The sequence below is a fragment of the Apteryx rowi genome, unplaced genomic scaffold (assembly GCF_003343035.1).
Source record: "Apteryx rowi isolate R43461 unplaced genomic scaffold, aptRow1 scaffold_27, whole genome shotgun sequence".
Classification (NCBI taxonomy): domain Eukaryota; kingdom Metazoa; phylum Chordata; class Aves; order Apterygiformes; family Apterygidae; genus Apteryx; species Apteryx rowi.
Window position 1 is genome coordinate 4,614,257 of NW_020449085.1, and position 15,256 is coordinate 4,629,512.

The 15,256-nt window shown below is 38.4% G+C and overlaps 2 protein-coding genes across 8 annotated transcripts; one reads left to right on the forward strand and one right to left on the reverse strand.

Annotated features, from left to right (window-relative positions):
- Nucleotides 1-175: 175 nt before the first annotated feature.
- On the forward strand, nucleotides 176-8,891 carry WDR61 (WD repeat domain 61). 2 transcript variants are annotated; one of them, XM_026068201.1, is made up of 11 exons: nucleotides 176-214; nucleotides 360-403; nucleotides 495-522; nucleotides 1,999-2,104; nucleotides 3,004-3,176; nucleotides 4,037-4,185; nucleotides 4,539-4,632; nucleotides 5,476-5,569; nucleotides 6,278-6,370; nucleotides 7,012-7,090; nucleotides 8,583-8,891. In XM_026068201.1, exons 2-11 carry the CDS (start codon nucleotides 392-394, stop codon nucleotides 8,670-8,672), a joined length of 918 nt encoding a protein of 305 aa, XP_025923986.1. In that variant the 5' UTR covers nucleotides 176-214; nucleotides 360-391; the 3' UTR covers nucleotides 8,673-8,891. The 2 variants fall into 2 exon arrangements, with proteins under 2 accessions (XP_025923986.1, XP_025923987.1); XM_026068202.1 differs by lacking the exons at nucleotides 176-214; nucleotides 360-403 and adding an exon at nucleotides 904-982.
- An 894-nt stretch (nucleotides 8,892-9,785) lies between these two features.
- Nucleotides 9,786-15,207, reverse strand: DNAJA4 (DnaJ heat shock protein family (Hsp40) member A4). Of its 6 annotated transcripts, none has more exons than XM_026068196.1 (7): nucleotides 14,722-15,207; nucleotides 13,562-13,742; nucleotides 12,524-12,628; nucleotides 11,466-11,693; nucleotides 11,152-11,382; nucleotides 10,479-10,579; nucleotides 9,786-10,387 (listed from the first exon to the last, which is right to left on the reverse strand). In XM_026068196.1, exons 1-7 carry the CDS (start codon nucleotides 14,734-14,736, stop codon nucleotides 10,175-10,177), a joined length of 1,074 nt encoding a protein of 357 aa, XP_025923981.1. In that variant the 5' UTR covers nucleotides 14,737-15,207; the 3' UTR covers nucleotides 9,786-10,174. The 6 variants fall into 6 exon arrangements, with proteins under 6 accessions (XP_025923981.1, XP_025923980.1, XP_025923983.1 ...); XM_026068195.1 differs by having other exon boundaries at nucleotides 9,786-10,393; nucleotides 14,722-15,203; XM_026068198.1 differs by having other exon boundaries at nucleotides 9,786-10,393; nucleotides 14,740-15,060.
- Between the last annotated feature and the right edge of the window lie 49 nt (nucleotides 15,208-15,256).

Here is a 15,256-nt window from a genome sequence, read left to right on the forward strand (position 1 = left end):
CCCTTAGGACCGTTACGGCCGATGGGACCGTTAGGACGGAGGGAGCCTCCTTCGCCACACGGCGGAGGTAGGGAGCGCTGCGCCGGAGACGCTCTCTCTATGGTCGCGGCGGGGAGACGGGCCGGAGAGTGAGGCGCTCTTGCGGCGTCTCGCTGGTAGAGGTCGTCATCACAGCGCGACGGCGGCGGCGGGGAGGAGGGAGGCGCCGCGGCCGGTACGGGCGGGCCGYGCCGCGCCGCCGCGGGGAGGGCGAGGGGCGGTGGCGGGCCGGGGGCTTGGCGGGCAGCTCTCGCAGTGCGAGCGGGGGTGGTTTTTCCTTCAGGCCTTCTGTCTGAGCCGGCTGGGTTTTCTCCTTCCAGGGCGTTCCCGTTAAGGCTGCTTCCATACCGATATGACCACGCAGGTAAACAAAAACGTGGTGCTGATTAAGCCAAGCACCAGTTCGATGATTTTTAGGCTACTCATGCATAATACTAATTATTTTTTCTTTCCAGTACGGTATTCTCTTCAAGCAAGAGCAAGGTGAGAAGACACATGTTGTAAATAGTCCTGGCTTCCTTGGATGGTGTAAAATTGATAATGGCAGATGTATTTATGACACCTCCTGGGTTATGTTTCTATTGAATGTGAATCTGAATAACTTCAGAATACGTATGCTGTTTTTCAATAATAACTTTGGCGAAGAGGTTCACAGTTCATGTGTTTTGAAGCAATGAAATAGGTGAYACGGCTCCCAGAGCAGCGGTAGGCCCAAAGAGCAAGGCCTCTATTGCCAACATTGCAATTGGCAATTTTACCGTTACCAAAACCTAGGTGACCTTTTTGGAGATTAGATTCTCACATATACCTAAATTGTTTTTTCTTGGGAAAAGTCAAGTTCAGTCCCCTGTTTCATTGTGCTAGGTACTGTGACTAGGGTAATGGGTTCTTGCTGCTGCATATGCTATGGACTTATGCGTGAACCTGCGTGTTTTTCTGACTGGTAAGTCCAGCTACAGATGCTCTAAAGCTTCCTTCCTTAAAAGAGTATAATTATAGATACAGTGCAGATGTTTGCACTAGCGATTTTAAGATAGTAAAATGACACAAATGACTAACTTCCTAGTATAATTTAAATTTTGCGCTCTTAATCTTCCCTTTTTCTGGGGAAAAGGGGGTGTTTTTATTTTTTAATGAAGTACTTCAAGATGTGATAGAGCTTCCTGTTGGGATTAAATGCCATAAAAACCTGAGCTCTAAAAGTGTTTAAAGTCTGTCTTTCAGGATGGTTCTGGTGTCCTCATTAGCTACTTCATTGTATTTGCGGACTTATAATTTAATCTTAGCTCTTTTAGTAGGCCTAAGGGCCACTGAGCTACTTATAAGACAAAGCTACTTAACAAGACAGCATATGAAGTAGTAGTATAGAACAGCTGTAAGAGAGAGAATAAGGTGATAGTATGAGTAAGAGATTAATCAATATGAGTAATAGCTGCTGGTTAGCCTATGTTTAAGTTTGCTTTATTTAGGGTATGAGGAAATAAAATGATCAGAAAATGCTTAAGATTACAAGACAGAAATGAGCTGGGACTTGCCATAGGCAAAGTTCAGAAAGCCAGCTTAGTTGTAAACTAGACAGTGGAGATGTATTACAATTGTTTATTTGGAACCTTGTTGGTTAGGCTAAAATATAGATACTGATAATAGAAGACTGATAATAATAAGACTGATAATAGAAAAGCATTCTGCATTGGAATGGTTTTTCTATGTCATTTCTATGTTCATTTGGAGGTTTTCATTTGCAGAATACTGCTACTGTATGTGCTTAGCAATTCTAGTCACAGCCCCTCTATGTTTTTGCTTTAGGCCTATAGCTCTGTCATGTCAAGATAGCATTGTTCTATCTGCTTTGAATATTACGTAGGTCTTCTACCTATAGCAGGAAGTAAAAACTGGTAGTTGCCTCCCATCAAAAGAAACTATCTAAGTTTTAACTTCAATGCTTGCACTCTCTTTTAGCTCATGATGATGCCATCTGGTCAGTTGCCTGGGGAAAGAATAAAAAAGATGGTTCCGAAACGGTGATCTCTGGTTCTTTGGACGATCTAGTGAAGGTCTGGAAGTGGTAAGTGCAGTGTTCAGCACTGAACAGATAAACCAGTTTTAACCCTTGGAAACAGTCAGTATTGGAGATATAGCAGTCTTGAATTTCCATAGTCCACAAGGACATTAGTAGTTATGTATTGGGAAAGGGGTAGCGTGACACACACAACTGTTCTCTTGAGCAAGCTTGTTTTCACTAGTGCGTGCTTTCTGTTGGAGTGGCCGCATTCTGATGTGCTTTAATTTTCAAGGAACACAAACCCTTTTGAAAATACATATGAAGTCTTACATGTCTTTTGCCAGAGAATGGTATAACTTGATGTGTTTCTAAGTCAGAGAATTAGAAATGCAACTTCTTACGAGACTCGCATTGAGGCTGTGTGTACTGTAAAAGGAATAGTGAGAATAGTGTAAAAAAGGAAATGTGACTTTTTTTTTCTCCCCCTTTTTGGTAAAGATCCTCATACAAGTAACACTGAAGTGTGCTGTTGCAAAGAAATTGTTCTCTCTCTTTACGGAAGCAATGTTAAACATGTACTTCACTTTAAGTACATGAGTAGCTCTGCTGTGATATTATAAAAATGTTAGTCATTGTATTTCATGCTGTGCTGGCAAATTAAGTCTGTTATGTAAGTATCCATTACCGCTGTGTAATGGAGATTTCAGTGGGACTATTCACAGACTTAAAATGAAGCATATGATTTGTGGAAATATGGTAAACAATTGATTTGTTGTTTCATTTCCTTAAGTACRCAGACAATTTGTGTATAGCTATCTTCACTTTTCATGGCTAGTTAGATTCCTCTCTCACTGAGCGAAATGGAGAATTGCAGGTTATCATGTTTGTTTTGTCTGAGTTTGGAGGTAGGTTAAGTACCCCCAGCTATTCCTAACCAGGCTTTTATTTCCCTTCATCAAAAGGAATGATGAAAAATTGGATCTACAATGGACTTTAGAGGGTCACCAGCTGGGCGTGGTATCTGTGGATATCAGCCATACAGGTTCCATTGCAGCATCCAGCTCCCTAGATGCCCATATTCGCCTTTGGGATTTAGAAACCGGCAAACAGATCAAGTCAATAGATGCTGGTCCTGGTAAGATAGCAGTGTTAAGCTGTCTATGTGTAACAGGTGCACCCTAATTATATACTGTACTGTATTTACTATTGAGGGTAAGTGTATGAGATGACTAGGACTTTTTTTAATATTGTAATCTTTATCCCAAGTTTGCAATTTTAATGTTGGTGATTTTATCCACTAAAGATAAAGTAGTATCAGCCAGTTTTACATCTGTTTGTTTGCACTATTTGCGCATTCTTAGATACACTTAGAGTTACATTTTCCTAGATACATAAAGCAGAATTGAAACCAGCTTGCTATTACGGATGTATAGATATAATGATATTTTAAAAAAATGACTCAAACACATACTTAGATTTACAAAGAAAGTCTGAGCTTGCTAATTCTTTCTAATTGTATTTGCACTGAACTGGAGCTGTGTATGCGATACTCATTTATGCAGTACATCCAAGCATGAGGGAGCAAGTCAAAATAAAGTAAAGCTGAAGTCTAGATCAACATTGCATCCTCCAAGCTGGAATTCAGGGCCTAAAACCTTACTCAAAATACTTCATTAGTCCACTGACAATCCTCAATTTTAAGAACAATTTTGCAGTCTTCTAGATAATTAGTACTAAGCATATAGAAAAATCTGTAAATTACGTAGTGCTAGATAAATCCATTACACTACTCTAAAAAGTTTTTTTCTGTAATTAAATTGCAAGGAATGTTGATCCATGTTGCAACCCTGTATCTGCATGTTCCTCCTGCATCTTTTGCACTTTGCTAGCTGTTAGTGTTGCCTTAAATGTCTAAACAGATGCATACAGAACTGCCGTTATTGGCTGAGAACTAGAAAAAATATTCAACTAACTGAGTTTTTCTTTTTAATATAGTTGATGCTTGGTCTCTTGCTTTTTCACCTGATTCCCAGTACCTTGCAACAGGAAGTCATGTGGGAAAAGTAAATATTTTTGGCGTTGAAACTGGAAAAAAAGAATATTCTCTGGACACTAGAGGAAAGTTCATCCTTAGCATTGCATATGTAAGAAGCGCAACTGATGATCTCTTACATGGAATTGCTATTGTTGTAATATGTTGTAAATCAGTTTTTTTCTTCCCATCCATCAGTCTGTCTCTACATGCTTTGACAGTTGCAAATTCAAACTGCATGACATTCCCCAGTGAGTATATGGAAAATATACTTTGATCTTGGTTATTCACGTATTGTGAATAAGCAAGCTTAACTGTACAGGATTTTTGGAGCCCAAGTATCTTACATAGATCATGTTTGTGACAAGTTGCCAAGAAAGTGTGTGTCTGTGTGTGGGGTGGTACCTAACATAAATCATAAATTCAAACAGTTGCTAAATGTGTATTTTGTGTGTCTTATTACAGAGTCCAGATGGAAAGTATTTAGCCAGTGGAGCAATAGATGGCATTATCAATATTTTTGATATTGCAACCGGAAAACTTCTGCATACGCTAGAAGGTAATGGTTTGCGTATTTGCAATACTCAAGTTCTGACTTCATTCCTGAACAAAATTAAAGTGTGTAACAGAAGTCAGAATAAGATGTAACAGCGATGGCATAAATGAGTTGATGTTTCTGTCCATTAGACAATATTCAGTTATTTACTTAGCATGCTCTAATACTTAAAATATTAGAGGCAAACAGTAAATTYGGGCTTGTATCATGAATGCCTACCTTAACAGATATAGCCAGTAATGCTGAACTAAATTCTTAAATTGCAATTCACTCTTGTATTGCAGTGCAGTACAAGTGAATGAAGCTAAGCCGAATCTGTGCTGCCACATCTTATTTTTCTTGTCACTGTGGAATCAGATTTATAGGAACTCATTCCTGTTACTAGAAAAGAACTGAACATCTTATGTCATAAAAAACTTGCATTTTTCTAACAGATAAACATGCTTTTAATGTTTATGCAGTTTCTCTCCAGTTCTGTAATGTAATTAAAAGACCCCTGCAACTTAAAACGTTATGAAATCATACCAGAAAATATGATGTCAATCATATTAGAAAGCACTATGATACCAGAAAATTGTCATATTTCCCTACATGAGTTCTAATTAGGACACACAGCTGAAAAAATAGGATACTCTTGTGCTGCAGTTGACATACCTTAGCATCAAGGTTACTGTAAGCTTGGGTTGTAAGTTGTGTGAAGAAGCCTGTAGAGGCACAGAGAGAAAGACTCTTTAGCTGAAGATTGCTTTTTTTCAACAGGGAGTGCAGTTCTGATGTAACTCTTTAGCACTGTCATTAGTAACAGAAATGGCTGCGTTCTAAGCCATATATAATTTTGATTTTCAGGTCATGCGATGCCTATTCGTTCACTGACGTTTTCTCCAGACTCTCAGTTACTTGTAACTGCTTCAGATGACGGCTATATCAAGATCTACGATGTGTAAGTTGTCATTTTGCAAGACACGCAACAGGAAAACTATTCAGAGAGGCTGTTATTGTAACAAACGTATCAAAACTGCTCTCTGTAATTCCCTTCAGCTTTAGTAGTTCTATCTAATAAATCATTTTAGTTTAAATGATAAAATATGAAATCCTATAGATTTTCTTTTTTAAAGTGCGTATGTGTCTCAACAGCCTTAACTTGAAAACTGAGGACTTTCCTCATAATTGACTCTGTAGGCAACAGGCTAATTATTTTACGTATCTGCCCTGAGTGTTCGTGTTTACTCATCTTAAACATCTGTTATGTACCCAAGATATGTTTTTGTTCACAACCTGTTTCTCTTGCACTGTGCTGAAACTCAGAGGACCAAGGGGGGAAAAAAAACACTGCTTCAGTGATTTTCACTCCCTTAAACCTGCATTACTGTCCCTTCTTCATGAAAGTCTTCAGGTCAAACTGCTTTGTGCATCTAGGTATCTCTTTAGTCACCTCTTTTTATGTTAACTATTTGAAGTGGAAAGATAGAATCTACTGCAAAAAGAGGAGTCAGCTTGGATGAACAAATGTCCAGAAGTCACCTTCTGTGACCTTCCGACCATTCTTGACTACACTAACTACAGTTTATTTCTGTTACTTTTTCCCTGGGATTCACAAACCAAATGTTAATGTTAGAACTCTGTCTTCTAAACTTTGTTTTTTTCACAGACAACATGCAAACTTGGCTGGCACATTAAGTGGTCATGGATCCTGGGTATTAAATGTAGCATTTTGTCCTGATGATACCCATTTTGTTTCCAGGTACTGAGGATTTAAACTTGTTTACACATACTTAAAAAATAAATTTAATTTCCTATTTATAATGGGAGATGGATAAGTAAATGTGTACAAATTGTGATGGAATCTGTAATGGAATAGCATATATTACACTGTGCTAAAAGACAAAAGCCAACCTGTAATGTGATACAATTTGTAGTGACTAGTATTTTGTAGTGTAAGTCATCCCACTGCAGTGTAGTTCCTGCAAGTGGAGGACATCTTAACCTAAGAGAAGGGTAATCTTGATTCTAAGTATCTGAAAAAGTGCTGTTAAATTAACAAATACAACCTAATGTAGTAGTATGTGTGAATCTAGAAAAACTTTACTGTTGTTAACTCCTAAAATAGCCCAGGCAGTTGGGGGACCTACTATATGTAACAGGAGAACTCACATCAGAGAATTTTCTGGCTAAAACTGGAGTCCTCATTTATTTCATGTTGCAGATATTGAAACAGTAAATGTATTTTAAGTGTAACTGGAATCTAGTTAAAGATGCACTCCTTTGCTGCTTTATCCCTATATTTGATGGGTGAAAGAGGGTCTCCTGTGTGCAGTATGGGATCTTTAACCTCTGAACTATAGTTAATCTATTTAGATATTGATCAATAATATTTTTTTTCAGTTCATCTGATAAAAGTGTAAAAGTTTGGGATGCTGGAACAAGAACCTGTGTTCACACTTTCTTTGACCATCAAGATCAGGTATATCACCAACTTAAAATTGTCATGTCTGCTGTTGCATTACCTGTATCACTATTAGCATGAAAACTTAAGTTGTTCAATTGTGCGCATTTGTGCTTAAAATTAGTGCTATAGCTTTGGGGTTGGACTTCAGCCTGCTACAATAACATCCTAGAAGTTGTTAGTAATTATTAGGTACTTAATATTGAATTAATATTCCAAGAGCGCATGTTGATCTCTTCCAAGTAATCCATTTCTACAGGTCCAAACAAGGGCGATCCTGAGTGGTCAAAGGGATTCTTACTAGCCTGTATTCCTAATTTTTGTCGATAGTCTTGTTTACTCTTGTCATATGCACAGTGTGTGCATGTGTAAGGGCGGAAATATTTTTTTAAAAGGAYTGAGCTATTTAGAAAGATACTTGAAAGCCTCTTTGAAACTTGGGACACTTTATTCTTTAAATGTCTGCACTCCCCTATTTTATTTTTGCTGAATGGTAGTGACCTTTGAGGAAAGAGGAAATTGGTTGCCTGCCATGTTAATTGCTTTCCAAATTTAAGGTGTTAAATAATATTGTTCTATTTTGTTTATTTTTTTAATGTATTGGAGGGACAGACTTAGCACAGCAAATTATTTCTGATTTTATTCAGGCTCTTTCTTCCCTGGTTCTTGTGTGCTGGTAACCTTCTTTTCAGTTATCTTCAGCTGTGGGGGTTTTGATACTGAAGTATCAAGCAGAGTTGGATTTCCAGTGTTGTTTTAGGAGTTGTCTGTATTCTCATGAATTTGTGGGAGGCAGAGGTGTGTCACCCTTTGTAAGGCTGGTCTTTAGGAGTACTAATGCAAAACAGTGCATGAGATTCCCCCAAACATGCTCTTATAGTTTTGCAATCTCATGTTAATACAGCCTTTATTCCTCTTGATGTTGTCTTGGTGATGGGGGTCACTTAAGGGTTTATATAGCTGCCATATGTTTAAGTCACAGGACTGATCTGAATTTTTTTATCAGAGCCATCTATGTACCAGTGCAAAACCTAATTAGCCCAAGGATAACCATAGTCATCCTTCAGTCTGTCGTGATATGCCTTTTTTCAGTCTGCATGAAAACTATTTCCTCTTTTGCTTTCCTAAAAGCATTGTGAAACACTATTTTCAGAAATGAAAACAGGGTAGGTAAGAGTGAAAATGGTTGATTATATGCAATCCTGGGCAAGTGCATTTCAGATGATGCAATCTAAGAATACTCCAACAATGCTGTTGTYCATAGAAGCAGAATGCACGAACTTGTCTGGCAACTAGATGGCAGTGTTTTACTGTAGTTCATCAATCTCATCTGCTGCTGAAGTGGGAGCCTTTAATCTGGAACCAACTGTTAATAGTGTAACTTCAAGTAATCCTCCCTCTTCTGCTTGTTGCTGTTAATAAATATGACCTACTTGCTACAAAGACATAAAAACATACTGCTTTTTCTTCTCAGTCTCYTCCATAACCTTTTGCCTATCCTATTTTGCAGGTTTGGGGAGTGAAATACAATGGAAGTGGTTCCAAAATTGTATCTGTTGGAGAYGACCAAGAAATCCATATTTATGATTGTCCAGTTTAAAGAGCCTCAGACCTTTTGGTTAAATTTTGTGGCAGTTCTTAGAAATACTGCAGTCCTTGTATGTTATTGTTTATAAATGTTATTTTTTAATATGATAAAAGCATTTTAGTAATGCTGATCTAAATTCTGAACTGAAAAATCAGATAGGTTTATATGTAATCTTGGTTTTGTTTAGCATGAGAGCTTTTTCTAAATAAAAGTAATTATTGATGCAAGTAACTTGTGTCTAAGCCTTGGAAAAATGTATTTTTGGAAATAAGTACTCATGGGTGATGTAACTGCTTACTAAAGTCAGTGGAGAAATACCAGTGGTAGACTTATAGACTGGAGTTGGAAATTGTTGAGCAAGTCTAACAAGCTTAGCTTAGGAAAAGTGACTGAGGCCATCTGTATGCATGGGAAGCAAGAGCCCTCACTCATCCTGATGGCAGGGATGTGGTCATTCAAGTTGAACACCTGTTCTAGCAATTGTATGGTAACATATGGCTCATTGATCATGCTTTAATTTTAATTCTGATGGTGGCTAGCTGGCTTGGGGGGGGCAGGGGGAAGCTGTTTCTAACTACAACTTAATGGAGGAAACAAAAGGAAAAACTTCAGTATAATCATTCTACTACAGTGGTATTATAATATAGCAGTGGACATGCTGCATGCAATGGGTGTTGTATTATTATAATTAAGGCCTGAACACAGCCTCCAAGAGGGACAGAAGAATAGTTTCTAGCAAAAGGACAAATACAGAGCCTTGAGTTTCTGAAAGGTTAAGATTTTAGCTGAGGTAGTACTATGCATGTAATTTAAGAGTAATAGAGTAGCATATTATATACAAAGTTAGAAGGATACTGTCTAACCCTAAGTTATAAGGAACTGAACTACTAAACAGGTACCCTCTGCTGTTCAGGTTCTAATGAAGGAATGCTATGCTAGTACAATGGAAGATTACAATTAAGCAAATAATGGAACATCACAAACTCCTTTCTTTGAAGAACAAAATAATGAAGACAGGCTTTTAACATTGAATGGGGAAGACAATGGTGAGGTCTAAACTTAGAGGAACTAGGCAACTTATGCCAGCTAAATGTGGTTCTGGAGAGGATAAGAAAGAGCATGATAAAATGTGAAGAAYGCAGTTTATTAGAAGTCATTTCTGCTATTTTTATTCTATGAAATTAATTTTCCAGTATGAAAATATTTACATAAGACACTCCACTCAGCCTTTATGAATATTGCAAGTCTTATATAAATAGCATAGGTGAAATAAATTGAGAACCTTTACAGCAAAGGAAGATGTATACCTAACTCAGCTGGTTCTCAGCTGTGTAACATTTGCTTTATATATAAAGACTACAAGAACACAATATAAATTAGTTACCAAAAAAAGTGATACTGACAGCGCAGCAACTCAATTTGCTGAACACAAAACCCACAAGCAGTGGCTATTGCAGCCATGCAGTTTTCATTGTGAAAATTTACACTTTAGATGACATACATTCCACCTTGCTTTAAGATGTTTGACATTGTACTCCTGTTCTTGGCCCCTCCTCATCTTCTTCATACACTTCTCCCCCACTGTTACGGTAGGTTTGCTCACTTGGATCAAAGTCTTCCAGGTCTACCTGGTCCATCTCATCTGTAATCATTACATCTTCTCGTGGAGGAAGCAGAGCCTCCAACAGACACAGTTTCTCCCTTGGAAGCCAGTAATGCTCTGGGAACTGGACCTACAATGATTTTTTTCCAAAATGAATAGGTACTCTTTATGGTAAGAGTTTCCCCTTGCTACAGAAGAGCAAACAGTCAACTTACCAAAAATTGTATAATTAGACTGCCTTTGTCCATTGGAGATTTGTAGATAGGCATCCCTTCATTGTGGATGCACTTCAAGTCACCATGTTTTATCACTTCACCTAGACACAGATAAGAACTTTAAGATTAAGTGACAGATGTTTCATAACCATAAAAAGATTTTCAAAAGGAGTGTTCCTACAGCATCTAAGATACTCCTAAGCAACCAAGAGAAATCATCACAGATTGGGAAAAAAACCTCTAGAAACATGCTATAAAGCATTAAGGCTACACAAAAACATCCCATTTAGGATTTATGTTTCCTCTACTGTAAAAGAACTAGTTTCTCTTTGCACAGCCTTCAGGCTGATGATCCAGTACTGCTTAGGTTTCTGGCATCTTGAGTTTTTCCCCTGTCACTCCACCAACTGAGGTAGGCTTATTAAGACCTGCATAAAGCTTTATGCATGTAAAGCTTACATATAGCTTTAGCTGCATGCTTGCCAGCTTAAGCTATAATTCTGCACATGAAGTGTTTCAGAAGGAGTGACAGGAATGACGAAGAGCCAACTGGTTTAACTGACTTTAARTGCAGTTTGAATTTGTTGCATTAACTGGTTTAAAAAAAAAAGTGTCCAGGCACATGAAACAACAGGGGAGCAGTCTGCATAGCATCAGAACTCAGAAGACCTACCTGGTCTAGACGTTACTACAAGGACTCTGTTATCAAGAGTCTCAACGGTCTTTTTGAAGCCGCATAAAGCCTCTGAAAGTTGAATTCTCATTTTTGTAATTAAATCATGCCCTCGCCTCTGAAAGACACTGTGATCCTTCTGATCAAGCACAATTATAACATCACCAGGCTCCAGATCAGGCTCCTGGTCACCTTCTCCATGAAATACTATCTTCTGACCATCTTTCATACCTGGAAAGAAGAAAAAGAAATCTTATTTTCTACAGAACTATTAGACTACAAATATAGACACATAGCAAGTATACAGTTCTTACCTTTATCAACATGAACTTCTATAATCTTTTTCTCTCTTACAACCTTACAGCCATTGCAGTTGTCACACCTGTCTTTTGGATTTATCCTTTCACCTTGGCCTTTGCATTCCGGACACACAGTTTGGATTTGCTGTACCATACCAGGTCCGATCTGCTGAACTATAACTTGCATTCCTCTTCCTTTACACACAGGGCACTTTTCTATAGCCCCTTTCTTTCCACCATAACCTTCAACAATAACAACAAAAAAAGTTAAATCTGATCTCAGTCGGGGGGGGGGGGGAACAGGGCAAAACAAAAGCATTCATTCAACAATAGTCAGGCTAGAACTTATTGGAAAGCTACAGTTCTTTGCTTCTAGAGAACCTTTGAGGTGGCTTTTACAGAAATTGTTGTACATTTCCAATGTAATTGGAATTTAATTTCCACCACAAAACATGCCCCACAATTTAGAGAGTCTCTACTGGCAAAAAAAGGTTTAGTTTGTATTTTATGCACTGTATTTTATTTGCTTGCCCCATGCTCACCCAGCACATCTTGGTTTTCAAGGAACTATCAGCATACTGACTTTACTTCTTCAAAAGCCAGACATTCCATTAACATTTCGGAAAGAATGTGCTCGCTAAAAATTTAAAAAAGTGCTAAGATACAAGATCTCATTAAGATTTACCTCAACAAGACTAGTCATTAGAGATACTTAATAGTTGTAAGCAAGTTGCATAACACAAGCAAGACTTCTACCCACAGCAATTCAAAAAGAAGGTTTTAACAAAACAGCTGTTATTAAACCTACAAATTAAGATACTCTTAATTAAGATACCTTTAATTATCATTCCCAGTGAGTTCAAGTCTGCTATTAGAATAGCTTTGCACTATGATGTTAAGAAGAAATAGCCTTATTCTTGGATAAGTATTGGCAAAAAGCAGCCCAAAGGATAACTAGATACCCTGACAGACATTCAGAAAGCCACATTGTTTCCTCCCTCCACTACATACATTATATATATATATATATTTAGGGGGTGAAGAGTGTTTGAGACCACTACTTGTTATTTTACCTTCACATTTTGAACAAATTACGTTCTTTTGCAGTGCCAGTTTCCTTGTAATACCATTATATAAGTCTTCAAGAGATACACCTAACTGGTGCACAACATTCTTGCCTTGAAGAAAAAAAGAAATTAATTCTGGTTCAGCTATTACAAGGACTAATGTTTATTTAAAAGTTTCTACACTTGTTCATACATGCACAGTCTCACTGAAGAAATGTACAGTTCATTCCAAACTTTCAGCAGGGCTCAACCCCTTAAAAGCAGTGCAGTTCCATCAGCTTCCACAGAGCTGCACCCACTAATGTCAGAACATAAAGTTTAGCTGTAATTAAGCAAAGCATCATTAAAGCCACCTGAGCCCTCCTTCTGGCCCTAATTTTATAAGCTTAACTAAAATAGCAAGATGTAAGGACACTACCAGCTTCAGTTCTAGTCAGTTTAGAAGTTGCTATTATGTCTACCTATATATTTCCATACCACTTTGCAGCATGACTTTAAAAGATTTTACAGCAATTTACCACTTGCTCTTTTAGCAAACATGGAGGATGGAAAAAGAAATCACATTGTGCTTTTGGCAGCACTTTGTACTTGGTTTCACATTTTTACATGGTAATTTCTCCCAAATGTTTTCATGAGATATAACATTACTTAAACTTAAGTTGATGGTGTCCTTTGAAGCAAGTTGCCCAAAGCATATGAGCAAGTCAGGCACAGATCTGGAAAGAAAGAAACTTAAAACATGTCTAGTTCAACTGCTCTAGCCGTCTCTTGACCCTTCCCCCTCCCCTCCAGATTACCCATATCCATTTTAACAAAAAAAATAAACAAAAGAGCTGACCATAAAGATTGCTATGGCTATATTATGTTATCTATTTTATTAGACTCTTGTTATTATAACAGCTAGAATCATAGCTTACTTGATCTATTGTTGCAACTAATAATACCCACACTATGTGCACTTAGCAGAACAGCAGTACCTTAGCACACGTGTTTTATGCTTAAGTGCATGGTTAGAGTTTCTAGAACTTGTTTAGAACTGTGTACCTCTTCTCTCTCTATTCATTCGGCCTCCACCACCAAAGAACATGTCAAAGATGTCCATGGGTGAAGAGAAGCTGCCGCCACTCAGGCCTCCTTCTTTAATAGCCTGTTCCCCACCCTGGTCATAGAGGTCCCTTTTCTTTGGGTCCGACAGAACTTCATATGCCTGGGATATGAGTTTAAACTAAAAAGAAAAAAGAAGCTCTGAACAACTATGACCAAGAGGAAAAAATAACCCTCTTATATGCAACTACATCTTCAGATTGAGCTGCTACAAGATTTTCTTGTAGCATTTGTCCTTTTGTTTTTCCAAGGGGAAGCTCCCTAAACAAGTATGCAACAGACTAATAATATACTTTTGTCCAGGAGGACCACCCCTTTTCTCCCTCCCCCCTGCCCACACATTGCAAGTGAACCGAGTTCAGAGTCATGTCTAACTTACAAGCATGTGCAAACTATAGATAGCTCTTGGATCATTGTGTTAGTTGCAGCCATTACGCAGCTCTAACAAGTCCCTTTAGGAAGGGATACAATACTACCCCTGAAGTCTTGGGGCTCCCCAGATGCTCACTGGCCACAGCAGTACTAGTCACTCTAGGGCTACACAGGATCCTTCACGGCAGCTCAGCTGCTAAATCCAGCTAGAACTAGAAGGAGATTTAACCTTAAGTGACCAGATACTAGTGTTGACTACTCATTGCAAATGGAAGTATTTATACAAATATCAGCTTTATCCAAAAATTTACAGGATTTTTTTTTTTAATAGCTATCAAGAATTTCCTCCTATTACTAAAATGAGTAATTCCATTTTGAATGTGAATTGCTTATGACTGGGAAAACTGGCAAATAAGCCAAAAATGAAAGCTGCAAAGGTTACTTTACACTATGCTACTATTTAACTAGCTTAAATTTTGTAAATTAGTGTACCAGAAACACAAATGCTGACTTTCTGTTCCTATATTAAGCTATTTTCAGAGAAGTTACTAGATAAAGGAGCCCATCATTCAAGTTTGATTAGTTTTCTCTAGCTTGCCAATTACGGTGCTCCTTTATCCTCTTGGGCAACATGTGGAGGCAAGTGGCTCTTCTAATCATGCATAAGATGTTTTTTGCTGTGAACAGTTCATCCACATACTGTCCAATAGTTTCCTCTAGACTGCTACCTTGTACATCTGCATTACCAATTTCCCTAAAACACTTCATCCCGTTCAGGAGCACAACTCCACTCAGCACAACCCCAACACGCACAGCAGYGCAGGCAGCTGGTTCCAGCATTGACCTTCACAGCACCTGATACAGCATGAGGGCCATCAGGACACTGGTAACGTAATCATTTCATCTTTGCCTATTTAACAAGCATCACTACTAAGAATGAACACCCATTAGCAACTATAAGCAATGAAGAGAGCAGTAGAAGCTGTGTTCCAAAAAGAGGAACTAATGCATCCACTTCTCCTCAGGCCACCACGCTCTCCTGCCGCAGCCGAGCCACCAGGCCTACTGCCAAGCTCGGGCGTTTATTACAGAATACAGGCTGGAATCTTCATTAATTACACTACGCTGCAATGAGAGCGTCCCATCCACTCTTCAGACAGAAGGCAGAATTAAAAAAGAAGTGAAATAAAATAAAAGCAGGCTCTTTCGCGGCGAACACGGCGCAGGTGCGCACCGGACCCGCCCCGCCCCCCGCCCGCCGCG

Excerpts from the sequence above, each read along its gene's own strand:
- DNAJA4 (XM_026068195.1), bottom strand. Across the intron at positions 11,694-12,523 it reads AATTTGTTCAAAATGTGAAG|GTTATGGTGGAAAGAAAGGG; the intron begins GTAAAATAACAA and ends TTATTGTTGAAG. Across the intron at positions 10,580-11,151 it reads TGTAGTAACGTCTAGACCAG|GTGAAGTGATAAAACATGGT; the intron begins GTAGGTCTTCTG and ends ATCTGTGTCTAG.